The sequence below is a fragment of the Dipteris shenzhenensis genome, chromosome 16, assembly GCF_047967505.1.
Source record: "Dipteris shenzhenensis isolate YYH24624 ecotype China chromosome 16, Dip_SZ_1.0, whole genome shotgun sequence".
Classification (NCBI taxonomy): Eukaryota; Viridiplantae; Streptophyta; class Polypodiopsida; order Gleicheniales; family Dipteridaceae; genus Dipteris; species Dipteris shenzhenensis.
The window spans coordinates 33,741,409-33,761,051 of NC_141611.1; the positions used below are offsets into that span (position 1 = coordinate 33,741,409).

Here is a 19,643-nt window from a genome sequence, read left to right on the forward strand (position 1 = left end):
AAATTGTATAAGCAAGGAATTTTGTCACTATAATGTAAGTATTTTGGTGCATTTATACATTTGAAATCTAAATTGTAATGGAAGACTCAATATTTTGGTGCAGAGGCTTGAATATTGTGTAAAATGCATGGGTAAGCAAGTACACAATAATCATTTGGCTCTCATATCGGACTATATGACACACACTGGAAAGGTCTTGGCCTTCACCGCTAGTGGCATGAGGTGTTTTAACAAGGAGATGCACACTTCTGCACCCTTCACTGAAGGAGCATTTGCGGTACTCCCTTTGAATTGTTTCTCGCATTGTTACCTGTGGAGCTAATATTTTTTCCTCAAGAAATGACTAATGCAATTACATGCATTTTTGACATCAGAATCCAAAGGGCGTGTTCCTCAATGCAGCAAGGGGCAAAAAAACTGAGAAATTATCTGGATTGCTGGCTTCGATAGTTTGGGGAAAGTATGATAATATGGGCAATAGCAACCTGTTTGATCTTATATGGAAATCAGAGTTCCAGGTAAGCAATTGATAAAATAGTGTAGTAATAATGTCATCATTGCAGTGAGTAGATCATGACGTAAGACAATGAAGATAAATAATTATTACCTTTTTCAAAAACATTTGAGAGGGAAAAGTGTCATGTTTGTTGGCAATCGTGTGATCAAAGGCTTGTCCTATGATCATGTGTGTGAGTGTGTGTGTGTAGCACACAAATTTACTATTGCAGCATGTTTCTCCTATTATTTCCACTACTCAAGCTTTGGAATTGGAGGAACCTTTTACAGAGAGGGAACTGTCAGATGCAATCAAATGTTGTGGCAGATGGAAATCTCCAGGATAGGGTCATACAGTCGAGTTTTTTCTAGAATATTGGCCTCTTTTGAAGCATACATTGCTACATATGGTGAATGCTGCATGGCAAAATTAGAAAATGCCAGACACATGGAAGAGAGGTCTTGTTAAACTCCCTCCATAAAAGCAAATTTGTGAATCTTTGGCAGACTGGAGACCTATCACCCTTATGCCAGTCATTTACAAAGTCACTACAAAAATGATTGTCGATCGGCTAAAGGGGTTTTTACACGATGGGTTGCATCCTGCCCAATATGGCTTTGTCCCATGTAGGCATATCACAGATAACATTGCTAATGCCTATGTTGGAATTGAATATGCCAAATACACGCAGCAGGATGTTTTATTATTGCAAGTTGATATTGCCAAAGCCTTTGATACTGTTAAGTGGGATTTTATTTCATCGACTATGCAGGCATTGGGATTTGGCACAAAAATGCAGCAAGTTATCACTTGGCTATATCAAGATAGTAAATATGCCTACATACTTTCAGGGGATATTTCTACATCCTGGACTCTTGGTTGTTCTGTTAGGCAAGGATGTCCCCTAAGTGCTTTACTTTTTGCCATAGCCACTCATCCAATGCTTCAATATCTGGACCACCTTTTGGAGCTGACCAGTTGCACGGTTTGGAGATTGCTAGCAGTCATAGCATGATCGCTCAAGCATATGCTGATGATTCATTCTTTACCCCAAAAAATACTCGGAGTGATTTGTCCATGATTATGTAGGCTCTTTTTACATATGGATTGGCTGCTGGTCTTCGAGTAAATTTTCAGAAATCAAAATTGTTGCCGTTGCATGAATAGGAATGGCACACTCTTTTGTGGCCTGGGGAAATTGTCCCCGCTTCTCAATTGATTCGACATCTTGGCTATTCTCAAGGTTAGGGACTCACCCGTTCCCAACAAACTGATTGGGTGCTAACAAAGTTGAGGGAAAAACTTGAATATTGGAAGCTTGCAACTTGGCCACTACATGTTTGTTTGCGAATCGCACAATCCATTTTGATAGCATACATACAATTTTATCTGCCTCTCATTATGTTCACTAAAGCAGATCTGGTTTCCTTTATGTCAACTATCATGGAAATTTTCTGGTGTTCAGAAAATGGCAAGAAAAGTCTCAGATTACTCTCTATGAATCGTCTCTATTCTCCAAAGATGCATGGGGGTCTGAACATTCTCAATATTCAAATGCATTTACTTGCTCGCAGAGGAAAAATGATGTTGCAGTTTATGCAAGGAGATCAACGTTGGGCTTTCATGATCCGCTCTCTCTTATTACATATTCATACTTTTACCTTTGGGCATTGGCAGCCTACTCAGTGGGATTTCCTATTTGGCTCTATCCAAGGTAAGATCAGAGGCTGCCCTTTTGTCTCTCGCCTGCTTCTCGATTGAAAACATATCTTATCCCACTTGGAATGGCATGGTCGAGATTCTCTGTCGGGAAACTCTTTGAGGGCTGAGAATATTTATTGGTCTAAAGTATTCCACCCTTCTTTGGCCATACAAGAACCCATACGTTCTTATTTTCTCTCCTTCAAAGGCATTTCATCTGTGGCAGATGTACTTCAGGATGATGGCACACTTTTATCTTTTTCTATGACTGCTAACAAATACGGTTTGGGAGCTCATTATCGTCCTTTATGGCATAGGATTTCAGCAATGCGTCAACCGTTCTTACCGGTACCTCGATTGGAACTTCAGAATAGGCTTGAGGATTGGATTTTACACTCTTCTTCCTCTTCAGCCCGTCCCTTGAAGCTCTCACATATCACAGTGTCATCTCTGTATAAAATGTTATTAATTCCGCCTTGGATTTCTGACAGAGCAAATACTGTTTGGCATATGGATCGCCCACTAAAGTAGTGGAGAAAACGGCTGCGTCTCCTTTGGCATTACAAAGTCTCTCTTCGGCAACAGCTTTTCCTTTGGCGAGTCCTGCTTGGCATTTTTCCATCTGGCCAGTTACTCGCACACTAATATATTGCTCCGGCTGTTTGTCACAGATGCCTACACTCTACTGAATCTGTGCTTCATCTTTTGGTTCTGTCCACATACTTGTGACTTTATCGCTCTCACCCGACAGAGGCTTCGAGCGAGATTTCCTACTATTACTTTTGGTAGGCTTTTCTGGTTGGTTGGTTTTCATCTAGCGAGACAGGGTTTTGACTTATTTTTTGTATGGGTACGCTATTGGGCACTATGGACTTTATGGATAGATAGAAATCATAGAGTCTTTGGTGATCCACTATTTTCATCTTTTATTTTTTTCAAACGATCTGTACAGCAATCATTCTATGATTGTGTTCAGACTGGTTTGATTGATCAGGATGTGTATACAGCTTATACAAAGATCTTTAGTTGAGTAGTAGTTACTCCATTTTTGAAGTAACTATGAATGTAATTATTTTATGGCAATAAAAGATTTCTTCTCACAAAAAAAAAAGTGTGGTTGTAGCACACACTGTGCTATGATGTGTCTAGACTATGACATAAGTGATGATGTGATAAAAAAGGCTCCCACATGGGAAGGTGCCTTTGATTTAGGAGTCCCTATGATGTAGGGAATGATTTCCTTTGATGTAGGAGAGGTGCCTATGATCTAGGCCACCTCTCTCCCATTCTGGCAGAAGCATTTTTGATAACATATTCTCATTTTGGGAGGCTTCTGAGTGGGCTATGCATGAGGGCCATAGACTGGCAATTCTATGCCTGGATTTCGAAAAAGCATATGACAGGGTAGATTGGGGTTTTCTAGAGGGAACCCTTCTTCACTTTGGATTTTCAGATTTGTGGATCAGAGGGGTTTCTGCTCTTTACAGGTCAGCCCATAGCTAGGTACTCATTGGTGGAGTTAGGGGAGACAGGTTTCAGATATCCAGATCAGTCTGACAGGGATGTCCTCTAGCCCCCTTTCTATTATTATTTGTGGCTGAAACTATGAGCCTCTATATTAGAGCTCAAGCTGATATTTTTGGGCTGAGACTTCCATTGAGATAGGAAGAGGAGTTGCTGGACAGTGAGCTGGTAGATGACATGGCTATTTTTTTGGATGCCACTCCACAGACGCTGACCTCTTTCAGCATAGCCTTGGATTTATTTTGCATTGCAGCAGGGGCTCACATTAAGTGAAACAAATCCAATGGTTTCTGGATTAGTGATGAGGACACTTCAGATTGGGGTGCTGATATTGGCTTTACTTGGATTCAGAGAGGTGTCTCCGTCAGGTATCTTGGATGCCAAGTTGGGGTGGGCATTTCTCCAGCACAGCAGTTCGCTCTCGTATTGGAGAGCATCAGGAGGAAACTCCTATTTTGGAGTTCGGCCAGACTTGACCTTGCATCCAGAGTGGTGGTTGTAAACCAGGTACTGTTGGCTACAGTGTGGTTTGTTTGCTCTTGCTGGTGCCGATCTGCAAGCAGTATCAGTCAGCTCAAGAGACCTATCAGGAATTTTTTGTGGAGTGGATTAGACGACACTTCAGATGTGATAGCCAGGGTGGCTTGGGAGACTCTCATTCGATCCATTGAAGAAGGGGGCCTCAATATTATTGATTCAGACTTGCAGTGTAGAGCCTTGCTCTACAAGATGGTGGTCAGAGGTTTGATGCCTGGTCAGGAGCCTTGGAATGATTTTTTCTTACTCATATACAGACATGCACAGCTTCTCAGGGAGGAGATTGGATGGACAGCTCTAGATGGATCTTTATGTCATCCCGTCTCAGATCTCCTACTTCCTCTCTTATGGCTGCCATTCTGAAAGCTTGGGACAGCTTCAGAAGTACTCTTCAGAGAGTTCCACCCTCTCGTGAAGAAATTGATAGGTAGCCAGTCATGTGGAATGATTGCATACTAGATGAACATGGCAGATTACTGGGCATGTCACATTATATGCAGTGGTCTAGATGGGAGTTGGGACCTGCATCCACGGTGAGTGCTTGGAAAGCTTTCAGGAAGCTTCTAGAGGATCAGAGAGCTCGTTCAGTTAGTCACCTCAGAGGAAGTGCAGCCAGGATGCAGTAGATAGATGTAGCCATACCAGTGGAGTGGATGGATACAGATCATTTGCCTATTTCTGAGTCCACCTAGTTGGGGGCTTTTTCGAGGACAGGTGTCCCTCTGTAGGTTATAGCCTTGCGGGATGCACATGAGGATACCCTTGTCTTTTAGGTTCATGCAGGAGGCAGACTCCATAGATCTTCAGAGGACATTCTTTTGGAGGCTTCTTTTCAGCCTGTGGGATTGCAGGATACATGGAGATGGGTAGAGACTCACAATGGTATCTGGATCTAGACCCCATTCTCCTGGCTATTGAATCTTGGAGGCTTTGGTTGTATAGAGGTTCCCCTATTAGATCCTTGCAGTGGCATCCAGGGGAATGGGAGTGGATAGTTGCAGGGCACCGAGAGAAGAGCATTCCCTTCTTTTGTTACATGGTCAGAAATGCCAGGAGATTCTAGCTCAATTGTAGAGGCTGGAGGCCCTCTAGAGCTCCTCATTGGGATACTTTTCAGATTTATGCAGAGATGCAGAAAAACTTTTGGAGGAGACTCTGGAAATCCCTCAAGAATAGGAAAGTCACGTTATTCATATGGCTTACTATTCATGGAGGGATTGCAGTGAACCTGTGGAGATCCAGGTTCGGGGCTGACCATACTTGGCCTCGATATCACTTAGCAGTCGAGTCAATGCAGCACTGCCTTTGGGAGTGCACTCAGGCGAGGATGGTTTGGAAGGGTGTTGCTAGGATACTTTGCATTTCTCATAGAGCACCCTTCTTCCTGACCTGGGGATCATTTGCTTGGTTGTCACTCATTGTCCACTGGCTTTCTTTGAGGGACATGACACGGCCACAGATTTCTTTGTTCGACGACATCTGGTGGAGTCATGCTCCCTCCAGGATGTTCCATTTACTCCATTCCGAGCTCCCCATGCTTCTATAGACACATCTTGGGAGATTCTGGCTAGTATCACTGCATGGCATATGTGGAGAGCCAGATGTACAGAGGCTTTGGAGGACTGCCAGGTTCACCCTTCTCAGACTATGGCCAGTATCTGGGCAGACACTTTACACACTTTGATGGCCATTTGGACAAACATACAGGGAACCTCCAGGACTGCTACTGCTAGAAAGGGTTGCTTTTCTCAGAGTTTGGAAGGATTGTCCTTTCTTCTCGGACTCTTCTTCAGGGATGAGGTGGCATTTTCAACCGCCACTTGGGATTTCTGTTTTCTCATTCCGAGCTGTTTTTTCTCATGCTTGACATGATGTACTCCCACATTTGTTCTTTGTTGACTCTGTGCCAACATGGACTTATGCAGAAAGAGAATGTGTTACAACTTCTACATACGACTTCTACATGTAGAAAGAGAATGTGTTACAACTTTGTGTTACAACTTCTACATGTAGAAAAAGAATGTGTTACAACTTCTACATACGACTTCTACATGTAGAAAGAGAATGTGTTACAACTTCTACATGTAGAGAGAGAATGTGTTACAATTCCTACATGCAGAGAGAGAAGCTCTCCAACTTGTATAAATACCCCATAATGGAATGAAGCCCACACTCTTTGGGGCATTGTGTTGAGTCTACTTTGGTATTTTAAGCATTTGTCTCAAGTGTCCATGCTTCCTTGCACTCCACGTCCAAAAGCATGTCCTAACCTTGCAACTCCTCCTCCCCTCACCTCCAACCTTGCAACCCATCCTCTCTCTCTCCTCCTCCCTCCTCCTCCTTCCTCCTCCTCCTCCTCCCTCCTCCTTCTCCCTCCTATCTCTTCTTTCCCCCATGCTCTTACACCTTCTTTGTCTCCCACTCCTATGCTCTCCCTAAACCCTTTGTTCCTCAATCCTTAAACTCCATGATCTACGAGGGAGACGAGTTCTCTACCATGTACTCTACCTTAAACCTTGGATCCTCCTTCTAACCCTGGACTCCTTCTGAACCTTGGAACCTCCTTCTAACCCTGGACTTCTTCTAAACCCTGGAACCTCCTTCTAAACCCTGGATCTCCTTCTAAACCCTAGAACCTCCTCCTAACCCTGAAACCTCCTTTTGAACCCTGGAACCTCCTTCTAACTCTGGAACCTCCTTCTAACCCTAGAAATCCTTCTAAACCCTGCAACCCTCAATGAAGGCGAAAGCCTTCATTACCTCAATCATGATGATACACGTTCCTTTTACACATGCATGCACTTTGTTTGCTTACCACACTTAAGCCTACGTCTCTCACCGAAACACGACTCAAGGTTCTAAGCTACATGTATACTACAAACGACAACCCCAATATATCTATAGGTGACAAAAAGCCTCGGAACCTTGCAAACATAGAATATCCTGCTCTTCCTACGAAAGCATAGGAAAGAGCCAACATTTGGCATCATTGTCGGGGAGACTAGCGTCTCAAGTAAACGAGTGAACATACGTAGGTATGTGTAAAAAACAAACTACTTCGAACTTTCACGAACATAACACTCAAGGGCAAGGATAGGAAATTTTTTTTTTTCATTTCTAGCCAAACATATCTACCTCAAGCATCAACCTTCGGTTACTACCTTAAGAAATTTTCTTTATTTCTTAAATAGAAGCCACTTGATAAACAATCAGGCTAGGTAGTGGACAGGAATGCGTAGAGCTTGCAATTTCGATCATTTCACCTTTTTGCAGAAGAGCAAACGGAGCTATCCATAACAAGTTATAGCTCGGCAAGAGTTTAGTATTAAGCCCTAAACCTAAACTCATTTCCTATAAAAACTCACTCCACTCCCTCATTCTTCATCTTTCACATTTTGCCTCCATCCTCTTCTTCATTCCGAGCCCTACGCAAAACACTCCTCCCTCTCCATCGACCACGACCTTACTTCCATTCTCACATTGTAAGTGACTTCGAGCCCATCTCGCAGCAATAACTCAGTCATCCACCCACCGTCCATTGTTCCTCAACAATCCCGTTACATCGAGAAAGACTTGGAGAGCGTTCAGGTGACCACATCTTCCTCCCTTTCAATTTTCTTCTGTCAAGTTTTTTATTTCTTCTCTCTTTTTTTCCCCCTCCCTCCTCCATTTCCACCACCCCTTCCCCCTCCATCTCCATCTCCACCACCCCTTCTCCCTCCCCCCTCCATTACCACCACCCCCTCCCCCCTCCCTTCTTCATCTCCACCACCCCCTCTCCCCTCCATTACCATCACCCCCTCCTCCCTCCCCCCTCCATTTCCACCACCCCCCATTTCCACCACCCCCTTCACCCTCCATCTCCATCTCCGCCACCCCCCCCTCCCCCCCTTCCCCCTCCATCTCCACCACCCTCTCCCTCCCCCCTTCTCTCCCCTCCATCTCCACCACCCCCTCCCCCCTCCCCCCCTTCCCTCTCCACCACCCCCTCCCTCCTCCCCCCCCTCCATCTCCCCCTCCCCCCCTCCCCCCTCCCACCACCCCCTCCCCTCTCCACCACCCCCTCCACCACCACCCCCTTTCTCTCTTTCTCTTTTTGTATCTCTCTCTTTCCCTTCCTCTTTCTCTCTCTTTCCCTCCCCCTCCCTTCTCTCTCTCTCTCTCTCTCTCTCTCTCTCCCCCCTCCCTTCCTCTTTCTCTCTCTTTCCCTCCCCCCTCCCTTCCTCTTTCTCTCTCTTTCCCTTCCACAGTCACATGTTTTCCCTTCGCGGGTGGTGGTACGAGCGTCATTGATTACGTCTTGGGTCCCCCGACTTTAATCCCTTTTGTACATAACCTCACAGTCGACCCTTTTATGCCTTCAGCCGATCATGCACGTCTGCACTTTATTCTTACCCAGATTCCTCATGCCCCCCCTTCTAGACATCATGAGCGTCAGCCATACTATGAGGTTCATTTTGACCACCAGTTTGATGATATTTATAGCCAGCACCTGAGTGGTCTTCTCCGTCCGCACCTTCTCGATGCCCTACCCTCCACACAGGATCGGTGGGACCTTGTACATACCTCCATCATCTCAGCAGCCCACAAGTCCTTCCCCGTCACTTGCCACACATCCAGTCCTCCACCAGTTGGTCTTGTGCCTTGTAATGGATGGTATGATGAGGAGTGTAAAGAACTCCGCAGGAAGCTTCGCCTTGAGACACAGGAGAAGTCTCCCCTCCTCATTGAGACCAAGAAGAGTTACAAGCGTTTGGTGCGACGCAAAAAGTGCCAATTTCTAGCCCGGAATGAGGAGGAGCTGAGAAGTTTACTTTTCAGCTGTGATTCCAAGGAATTCTGGAAGAAATTCCTTCGCTTGAAATCTCAAACTCCTCTTACAGACCCGCAGGTTTGGCTTGCCTATACTTCCACTTTATATGATATTCCAGACCAGCCACAGATCGACTTATCCCATGTGCCTAGACCCACCTCCTCTGCCTTATTCTCATCCAATAGTGTCCGAGCAGCAGCTCATCGTTTGAAGACTGGGAGAGCTAAGGACCATGATGGATTGCAAGCGGAGTATGTAATCCATGGGATTGATGCCTTAGCTACAGCCCTCTCCCGTCTTTTTAACGAGTCCATTTGTACAGGTCTTCCACCTAGTTGGCTAGAAAATACCATAGTACCCATACACAAGTCGGGGGATCCTTTGGAGGCGTCGAACTACAGGACCATTATGATTGGCCATGTCATGGCCAAGATTTATGCGACCATTCTAGAAGGACATATAAATGACCATGCCGAGGCGACAGGCATGAGAGCTAGAGGGCAGGCAGGATTTCGTGCAGAGCACTCGACTCTAGATCATATCTTCACACTCAGGGCTTTGATTGAGGAGGCGAAGTCACGTAAGCAACGGCTCTATTGTTGCTTCGTGGACTTCAGAAAGGCATTTGACACTGTGCCGCGTTTCAGACTCTTCCAGCGACTTCGTGACTTGGGATTCAATGGGGAGATTCAATGGGCGATCATGGCCTTGTATGAGAGAGTCACAGGTAGAGTCAGGACACGGGCGGGGCTGTCGGCGGAAGTACGCAGTACGATAGGGGTGAAGCAGGGGTGTCCTTTGTCTCCGACACTCTTTGGTCTCTATATCGATGAGTTAGAGATGTACATACAGACGATGGGTGGTACAGGTTCTTTACTGGCAGGATCCACGATACCGATTCTCCTCTATGCAGATGACGTGGTTCTTATTTCTTCCTCCCAGCAAGGTTTACAGGCACATCTCCATGCACTCCACAGCTTTTGTCAGGACAGAGGGTTGTCTGTAAACCTTGGGAAGACCAAAGTCATGGTCTTCAACACGTCATACCAGGTTTATAGGAGAGGCGAGTTCTCTTTCACATTTGATGGGCAGGAGGTGGAGCTAGTTAGGGAGTATACATATTTGGGTGCCACATTTAGAGGTCCAGTCTTCACCATGACGCATGCAGCACGAGATAGGATCAGTAGAGGGTATGCCGCCTTGGCTCTTCTCGAGAGGCAGTGTGCACAGTCACATTTTCAGCATCCCGACACGAAGTCCTTACTTTTCGATACGCTGGTGAGACCTGCAGTCATGTATGCTAGCCCCTTTTGGGCAGGAGATCTCAGGGTTGCAGATTGGAGACGAGTAGAGAGGTTACAGATCATCATGTTCTCCAGATTGATCAGAGCGAAGCCCACGGTACCGCATCAGATTACGTTTGCAGAGTTTGGAGCTACACCCCTAGCGCTAGATGCAGCATTTCAATCAGTTACGTACTTGCATAGGATCAGGGTGCTCGGAGACTCAGCAGCAGGCAGAGCATGATTACCGTGGCTAGCACTGACATCCTCGCAGATGTTAGCGGAGAGAGGTCATACTTTTTGTTGGTACCACACACTCTCCACATGGCTCACCTCGCTGGGCTTGGATATGGATAGGCTGCCACCATTTCGATACAGCATAGATGCCCCTCGCCTCCCTCTCACTCGACATGAGCTCAGCCAGGTTATCAGGGCAGATTTGTTGCAGCTACACACGTTTCGCACTTGGGTTCATCCCACGGAGCTTCCTACGAAGATGGCCACATATCGTGACCATTTTCTCAGGATTTCAGAGGATGGCTTCATCATATCCCCAGGATATATCGGTGTTCATATGTCGCACTCACTTAGGATTGCCTTGGGCCAGCTCAGGGTATCTTCCCACAGATTAGACGTTGAGGCCGGCAGGATGCGTCGTACAGCTACCGGACATAGACCCAGGCGAGAGACTAGGATATGCCCTTGTTGCACTATGGGGGAGGTGGAGACTGAGGAGCACTTTGTTTGCAGATGCCCTTTATATTATGAGATCCGTGGCAGATTTCACTGTTTATTTGGGCACGGATTTGGACCTCTCTCTCGGATTATGGAGTATGAGGATCAGTATTGCTTAGCGTTGTTCATCAGGGAGATCACCAGATACAGAGAGAGATTCCTCAGAGAGCACCGTCGCATCCCTGCCAGAGACCTGGTTATTCATGAGGAGCAGGACAAGGCGCAGGACCATGAGCACAGAGATAGCCCATCTTGCCAGAGAGCACCGATGGTTCCACCCCGAGGATGTACATATGACATGATCCGGCAGCACCGCAGGATGATCTTACACAGAGGCCGTACCCGTCGCTTTATTTCTAGACGACGGAGGATGATGGCAGATTTTCGGAGGAGATTGCTCCATGGAGACTTGGCACCGCTAGCAGCCCATTTGACACTTGCCCAGATCTTCACACTCATGGCAGGAGGCATGGTCGATGGCCATGACTTCCATCATTTCTTTGGATCACAGACCCCTTAGGGAAGATGATGTTCCTCATATTTCATATTTTACATTTTGTATCTAGGCAATTTTGGTACTCTATTTCATTTCATTTTGTATCTAGGATTTTTGTAGCCATTTTTGGCATCTTAGCGGTATTACGATGAGGCCACCTAGTTGGCGCATCGTTGATGATGTATTTTCCTTTCGGATGATTTTGTGTCCCATAGGCCATGTATGGCCTTCCGTGGACCTTTAATAAAATTTCTTTATTTCTTTCTTTCTTTCTCTCTCTGTTTTTCTCTCTCTCTCTCTCTCTCTCACTCTTTCTTTTTCTCTCTCTCTTTTCTCTCTCCACTCTCTCTCTCTCTCTCTCTCTCTCTCTCTCTCTCTCTCATTTTTACATTTTGTATCTAGGCATTTTTGGTACTCTATTTCATTTCATTTTGTATCTAGGATTTTTGTAGCCATTTTTGGCATCTTAGCGGTATTACGATGAGGCCACCTAGTTGGCGCATCGTTGATGATGTATTTTCCTTTCGGATGATTTTGTGTCCCATAGGCCATGTATGGCCTTCCGCGGACCTTTAATAAAATTTCTTTCTTTCTTTCTTTCTCTCTCTCTCTCTCTCTATTTTGTATCTAGGCAACTTTGGTACTCTATTTCATTTCATTTTGTATCTAGGATTTTTGTAGCCATTTTTGGCATCTTAGCGGTATTACGATGAGGCCACCTAGTTGGCGCATCGTTGATGATGTATTTTCCTTTCGGATGATTTTGTGTCCCATAGGCCATGTATGGCCTTCCGTGGACCTTTAATAAAATTTCTTTCTTTCTTTCTTTCTCTCTCTCATTCTCTCCCCCTCCCCCCCCTCTCTCTCTCTCTCTCTCCCCCCCTTACCTTCTCTCTCTACCACCCTCCTCTCTCTATAATCTCTCTCCCGCTTCTCTCTTCTCTCTCTCTACCATCCCCCTCTTGCTTCTCTCTTCCTTCTCTCTCTACCCCCCCTCCCTCTCGCTTCTCTCTTCCCTCCCTCTCTCTCCCATCCCCCTCCCCCCTCTCCCGCACTCTCTTCCACCCCTCTCCTCTGCTCTGCTCTTTCTCCCCACCCCCTGTCGCCCCGCTGCGACGCGCCAGCGTCTGCCCGCTGTGCACGCTAGCGGCGGTTGCTCGCGGCGCCGTGCCAGTCTCGCCTGTGATGCACGTCGTCCCGTCTCCCACCCGCACCTCGCTCCCCGTCCGCATCCCGCTCCCCTCTCCTTTCTCCCCGTGTCCCTCTTCCCTGTACCGCCGTCCCCTCCCCTCACTTCCCGTCCTACATCCCTCCGTCCCACCGCGCCTACCCTTGACCTACTCCCCGCGCTCGCGCTCGCGTCCCTCCACCCATCCCCTCCTCCTTCCCTGTACCCCCGCGTCGACACAAACCCCCCTGCTCAGAAAAAAAACTCCCCTGCGTCGTCGTCAAGACAGTCTCTCTAACAGTTGAGAAAAAAACACACACCTAACCTAAAACTAACCTAAGATTAGTTACTAACTGAGGATAGGTTAGTTGGTTAGTTATGTTCGGTTAGTTTAGTTAATCCTAGGTTAGTTCGACTAGGTTAGGTTAGGTTAGTTTGATTAGCGTAGGTTAGTTACTAACAGTTAGGTTAGGTTCACTAACCTTCGGTTAGTCAACCTAACTAGATCAACTTGGTTCTAACCCCTCAGTTGGACTTTAAGTCCATTGACACCACCCTTAGGTCTCCTCCTCACAAAAAGGTCAATTTTATCCCTCCATTAACCCCTCGTAACTCATTCGTTTGGGACCCAAACTGCATCTCGTTTGAACTCAGATTTCACAGATAAAAACACCACGCCACGGGGTATTTTTTCAGCCCATTGCACACCATTTTGGCATCCGTAGCACTCGCTCATTCGCGCCCCCGTGTGGGTCTCGTTTTGCATAAATTCGCTCGTATTTTCACGCCATGACCTCCGATTAATGATCCATCTGCACCGGCACATTTTCCTACACACGTAGAGCAATCTTAGGCACATTATTAACAGGATGGTCCCTACACACACTAACACCACTCTAATCCTCCAAACAAAACAACATACTCTATCTCACTTTGGCTTTTCAGATGCATGGATTAGAGGAGTATCCTCTCTCTACAGATCAGCCCATAGCCAGGAGCTTATTGGGGAGGTAAGAGGGGACAGATCTCAGATCAGTAGATCAGTCCGCCAGTGCTGTCCTCTTGCCCCTTTTCCTTCTCTGTTTGTGGCGGAAGCTATGAGTATCTACCTTGGATCTCAAGCTGATATTTATGGGCTGAGGCTTCCTCTCCGTCGGTAAGAAGAGCTCCTAGATAGTGAGTTGGCAGATGACACGGCTGTTTTTTTGGATGCCTCCCCCAGGACACTCACTCCTTTCCAGACAACCTTGGATTCATTTTGCACGGCGGCAGGTGCACATATTAATTGGCATAAATCCAATGGTTTTTGGATTTGCGATGATGACACCCCGGATTGGGATAATGATATTGGTTTCACTTGGGTACAGAGGGGTGTCTTCGTCAGATATTTGGGCTGCTAGGTTGGGGTGGGCATCTCTCCTTCACAATAGTTTGCTCCAGTAGTGGAGAGCATCAGAAGAAAGCTCCTTTTCTGGAGCTCAGCCAAACTTGACTTGGCATCCAGAGTGGTGGTGGTTAACCAGGTTCTTCTAGCCACAGCATGGTTTGTATGCTCTTGTTGGTGCCACTCTAGGGATTGTATCACTCAGCTCAAGATTGGTGATCACTCTATTCGGCACTTTTGACAAGATTCTAGCGAAAGCCATCAGTCTGCGGCTACAGGTTTTTCTTCCAGATTTGATTCATGACACACAGACAGGGTTTGTGCATGGCAGAAGTATTTTCGATAATATTTTCTCATTTTGGGAGGCCTCATAATGGACCATGCAGAGCCGCCAGAGGTTGGCCATTCTACTCTTGGACTTTGAGAAAGCTTACGACAGACTAGACTGGGATTTTTTAGAGGGTACTCTATCTCACTTTGGCTTTTCAGATGCATGGATTAGAGGAGTATCCTCTCTCTACAGATCAGCCCATAGCCAGGAGCTTATTGGGGAGGTAAGAGGGGACAGATCTCAGATCAATAGATCAGTCCACCAGTGCTATCCTCTTGCCCCTTTTCTTTCTCTGTTTGTGGCGGAAGCTGTGAGTATCTACCTTGGATCTCAAGCTGATATTTATGGGCTGAGGCTTCCTCTCCGTCGGGAAGAAGAGCTCCTAGATAGTGAGTTGGCAGATGACACGGCTGTTTTTTTGGATGCCTCCCCCAGGACACTCACTCCTTTTCAGACAACCTTGGATTCATTTTGCACGGCTGCAGGTGCACATATTAATTGGCATAAATCCAATGGTTTTTGGATTTGCGATGATGACACCCCGGATTGGGATAATGATATTGGTTTCACTTGGGTACAAAGGGGTGTCTCCGTCAGATATTTGGGCTGCTAGGTTGGGGTGGGCATCTCTCCTTCACAACAGTTTGCTCCAGTAGTGGAGAGCATCAGAAGAAAGCTCCTTTTCTGGAGCTCAGCCAAACTTGACTTGGCATCCAGAGTGGTGGTGGTTAACCAGGTTCTTCTAGCCACAGCATGGTTTGTATGCTCTTGTTGGTGCCACTCTAGGGATTGTATCACTCAGCTCAAGATTGGTGATCACTCTATTCGGCACTTTTGACAAGATTGTAGCGAAAGCCATCAGTCTGCGGCCACAGGTTTTTCCTCCAAATTTGATTCAGGACACACAGACAGGGTTTGTGCATGGCAGAAGTATTTTCGATAATATTTTCTCATTTTGGGAGGCCTCATAATGGACCATGCAGAGCCGCCAGAGGTTGGCCATTCTACTCTTGGACTTTGAGAAAGCTTACGACAGACTAGACTGGGATTTTTTAGAGGGTACTCTATCTCACTTTGGCTTTTCAGATGCATGGATTAGAGGAGTATCCTCTCTCTACAGATCAGCCCATAGCCAGGAGCTTATTGGGGAGGTAAGAGGGGACATAGCTTCATCCAGGTGTTACTGGGGGTTCCATTGATATATTATTTATTCAAGAGCACAAGCTGGATTATAGAGATTGTGCCAAGTCAGGCAAGTTGCTTTCTGGCCATACTTTTTGGTCGCCTGCCTTGGGCACCAAGGGAGGCACTTCTATTTCAGTTTCGCAGTCGGTTCTCCCCTTAGTTGTTGGGCACAGAGTCATTATCCCCTTTAGAGCTCAGTGGATTATTCTTTTGATTGGAGGGCGTAAGGTTGACTTCCTTAACCTATATGCCTCCAACATTAGAGAGGAACGTTGTGTGAAGATTTTTGAAAACCTCAAACTCGTCTGTACATATGTACATGTGTGATGTTCAACCTGTGTGTGTGCTTGTTGGCGTTCAATCAGATTTTGTGTGAGCAACTTTCGAGCACTTCATGGTATCCAGGGACGGGATGGTGTTCATCATATGTGGATGGTCAGTGGGCAATCAAATGCTAAACGACTGGTGGCATGCAATTGTGTGCACATAGTCAATGAATATGGTGCTAAGTGCTTCTAGCATGCATTGGTGTGTTAAAGAAGGGGATTTTGGGCATCCATGACCTTGGTGTAAAGTTTGAAGGAAGGTGGAAGAGTGGTAAAAAGCATGGGATGACGTGGCTATAATCAAAAAAGGTATCCATGCAGGTGGCTACGTGAGGACGAGGCGAGGAGGTTCTGGATGGCGAGGTGGCGACTGCAAGAAGCATGCCAGAGGAAGGATATCGGGGTCCTGGGAGAGGAACGAGAGTCTAGGAGCTACGTGAGGAGGGGCTGCTGCTTGTGGAGGGGGTTGCAACGACCACAGGAGGGAGCCTGTGAGTTCGTGAAGGGTGGTGGACACCCGGAGGATCTTAGACGACAAGGAGAGCACCGGAGGGAGGATGCGGGGAGCTTTGTAAGCTCTGTGAGCTGGAGGATTTTGGACCACAGGCAACGCGAGTTCGTTGAAGGCGAGAGCTATCTGTGCAAAAGGAGGCAAGCGCAGAAGTTTGCTTCTGTTGATGGAGTGGCTGAGCCATTAATGGGTTCGTAAAAGGAGATGAGAGGACAGCAGCCAACAGTGGCGAGGACGAGAGCTCGAGGAAGAAGCAGAAGTCGAGGAGCGGGCATGGACTGGAAGTAACAGGTGTGGGAGTTCTGAGAGCAGTCGATGAAGACTGTGAGGAATCGCGAAAGCATGGTTCTGGAGGGAAGCGAGGAATATACGTGAACAAGGAGAGGCTAAGGCGGATGCGGGTGCTTCGTGGAGCAGTAGAGGCTCTTCTCGATGAAGGCGACACTAGAAGCAAAAGGAAGACTCTAGGAGAAGAAGGCCGTCGCAGATAGAAAGGGGATCGTGAATGGAGATTGCCATCGATAGGAGAAGCCGAGAACTGGTTTACGGATGGAAGGTCTTGGAAGAGGACAGGTGTGGGAGCTCGCAATAGGAGGAGTTCCTTCCATAACTGGATGGTGAAGGGTGGGAGAACGACAGGGGCTGACTATATTTCGAGGCACATGCTCACTTCAAGGCTGACTGTAGAAAGGCTATGGCTAAGCAGATGCCAGGTGATGCTGAGAAGACCTTAGCGTTGGAGGTTCCTAGAGATGATGATCTGTTGTAGTTGGTTGAGCAAGGTTATTTGAAAGTAGGGTGGCCGTTGTTTGAACGTGCAACTGTGGGTAGGAGAAGCCGTGGTCTCAACTATGCGTGTGGATTCTTGTTAGAGGAAGAGGGATGTTATGGCGAGCTCTAAGGTTGAGGGTGAGGTCGACTGTTGCCTTCACTAGGATGCTACTAGTTTGTTTGGTTGCGACCTCTTCTGTGTGAGCTGAAGAATCATGGGTGACTAGTGTACACCGTGAATAGAGAAGCTACAAAGAGATTTCATTGCATGAGGTGGGCATAGAGTGAGCAAGAGAATAGCCGAGGTAGCTATTTTAACTTGAAGGTAGAGATGAGCAAGGAATGGCGGGCTGCATCATTATTAGTGCTTGTTGATGATCTTTGAGGAGATATAAAAGATTTATGACTGTGGTCACTTTGTGGGTGATTGCTCGGTGAGTTGTGGGATTGGATGCAGTATGAATCCGAATGCTTTGTGAGCTTAAGCCCAGTCATCAGTAGGAGCTTGTGATGGGTTGTGTGGTCCACTGAGTTTTTGTTTGAGGTTGTCTGGTTCTGGAGAAAATGTATCCAAGAGTGAGTTGTCTCAGGAGATCTATAGAGAGGAAAATGTTGATTGAATGCCTTTTGCCTTGTGATTGTGTTGTTCGGGTGTTTTGAACGTGGATGAGTGTGGCTGTGAAGGTGGGTTAGGCTCTACTGCTTTTGTCTATCCAACGTCTCCTTATGTGGAAGACTTTGCTCTCCTGGGCCCCCATTGTGGATTCATGGGTGATTGGAGGTGACTTTAACATGGTCGAGTTACCGTCAGACAAAAAAGGGGGTAGAGAAGGCGGACTTCACTCTTTGGAGAGAGCAGTTTGGGATGCCTTCCTTTTCCATTTCTGTGGCAGAGATACTTGGTGGGATGATGCCTTTCTTATTCAGCCACAGTCCCTCCTATTCTCTTGGTCGAACAGGAGGCAACAGATGCCTATTCATGCACGCATTGACAGATTTTATGTAGATGACTGGGCACTAGACAGAGGTGGATCTCGGTATGCATTGCTGCGGGGGTTTCCACTTCAGACCACTTCCCTGTTGTGCTGGCTATCTCAGAGCCTCACTTGAGAGGCCGGTCGGCCAGCATCAGGATTCCAGATGCCTTTTACACAGAGGAGGACCTTACAGAGGCAGCCCTATAGATATGGTTTGCTCATGTCCAGGGTGGGCAGCCACATCCATCACATGTAGCCGCTGCCCTTTTTGGTATTAGCGACTTCTACTGCTGAGTTGCTTGTACTAGGAGACGAGATATTCTCAGACGTGAGATTGGTGTTCCCCAGCAGTTGGCAGCTTTGCAGAGGGAAGAGCAGAAACGGCCTTCAGATGCTTGGATTCAGGAGCGCCTTGCTGCAGCAAGGGCTCATCTGCAGTTATTGCTTGATCAGAGAGCAGAGTATGCCTTTCATGCACGGGAGTCCTTCTGGATTCAGATGGGTGGTAGAGTCAATAAACACTTTTTCTCTACTCTTGGCCCTAGACATAGTAGAGAGAGTGTATCCCAGCTTATTGACTCACATGGGGTTTTACAGACAGAGCCTGATGACGTCTTACGCATAGCTTCAGATTTCTATGCCACCCTCCTTACTGCTGATCCTGAGACACACGATAGAGAGGATGCTAGACAGGCTATTTGGCAGAGTATCCCTGTGTTGGTGAATCCGGATATGCATGTTCTACTCGACGCACCTTTCACCAACACAGAGTTGAGGACTGCACTTTCAGCCCTTCACAAGGGCAAGTGCCCAGGTTTAGATGGCCTCACCCCGTCTTTTTTCATTGCATTTTGGGATATGATTGGAGCCTATATTACTTCAGCCATGCAGGCCATTTGGGACTCTGGCGAGATGCCTGGGTCGCTTACAGAGGGTCTCATCCACCTTATCCCAAAAGGAGGTAGCAGAAATTTATTGTCCCAAGTGCAGGCCTATCACACTTCTGGGGACTTGTTACAAGATTATGGCCAAGGCTATCAGCCTCCGATTGCAGCCACTTCTCCTTGATCTTATTCATGACACTCAGACGGGTTTTGTGCATGGCAGAAGTAGTTTTGATAACATTTTTTCTTTCTGGGAAGCTTCAGAGTGGGCCATGCAGAGTGGCCAGAATCTTACCATTCTACTATTGGATTTTGAAAAAGCTTATGACAGAGTAGATTGGAGTTTTTTGGAGGGCACCCTTCTACGCTTTGGATTCACTGATGTTTGGATCAGAGGTGTTTCCTCTTTGTACAGATCAGCCCATAGCCAGGTACTTATTGGTGGGGTTGTAAAGAATAAGGGAGAGAGATAGGAGACTCAAGTTCAGCTTTCTTCACAACACACAAAAGAGAGAGGACAC

General features: G+C 46.8%; 1 protein-coding gene across 1 annotated transcript in view; it reads left to right on the forward strand.

Annotated features, from left to right (window-relative positions):
* Nucleotides 1-16,981, forward strand: part of LOC147892863 (DNA-directed RNA polymerase IV subunit 1-like) — a 155,049-nt gene extending 138,068 nt beyond the window's left edge. Inside the window, exons 12-15 of the mRNA XM_087386802.1 lie at nucleotides 104-277; nucleotides 375-518; nucleotides 16,461-16,605; nucleotides 16,692-16,981. Of these exons, the coding sequence (XP_087242928.1) occupies nucleotides 104-277; nucleotides 375-518; nucleotides 16,461-16,605; nucleotides 16,692-16,981 (753 nt within the window). The remainder of the gene's footprint in view (nucleotides 1-103; nucleotides 278-374; nucleotides 519-16,460; nucleotides 16,606-16,691) is intronic.
* Nucleotides 16,982-19,643: the final 2,662 nt, after the last annotated feature.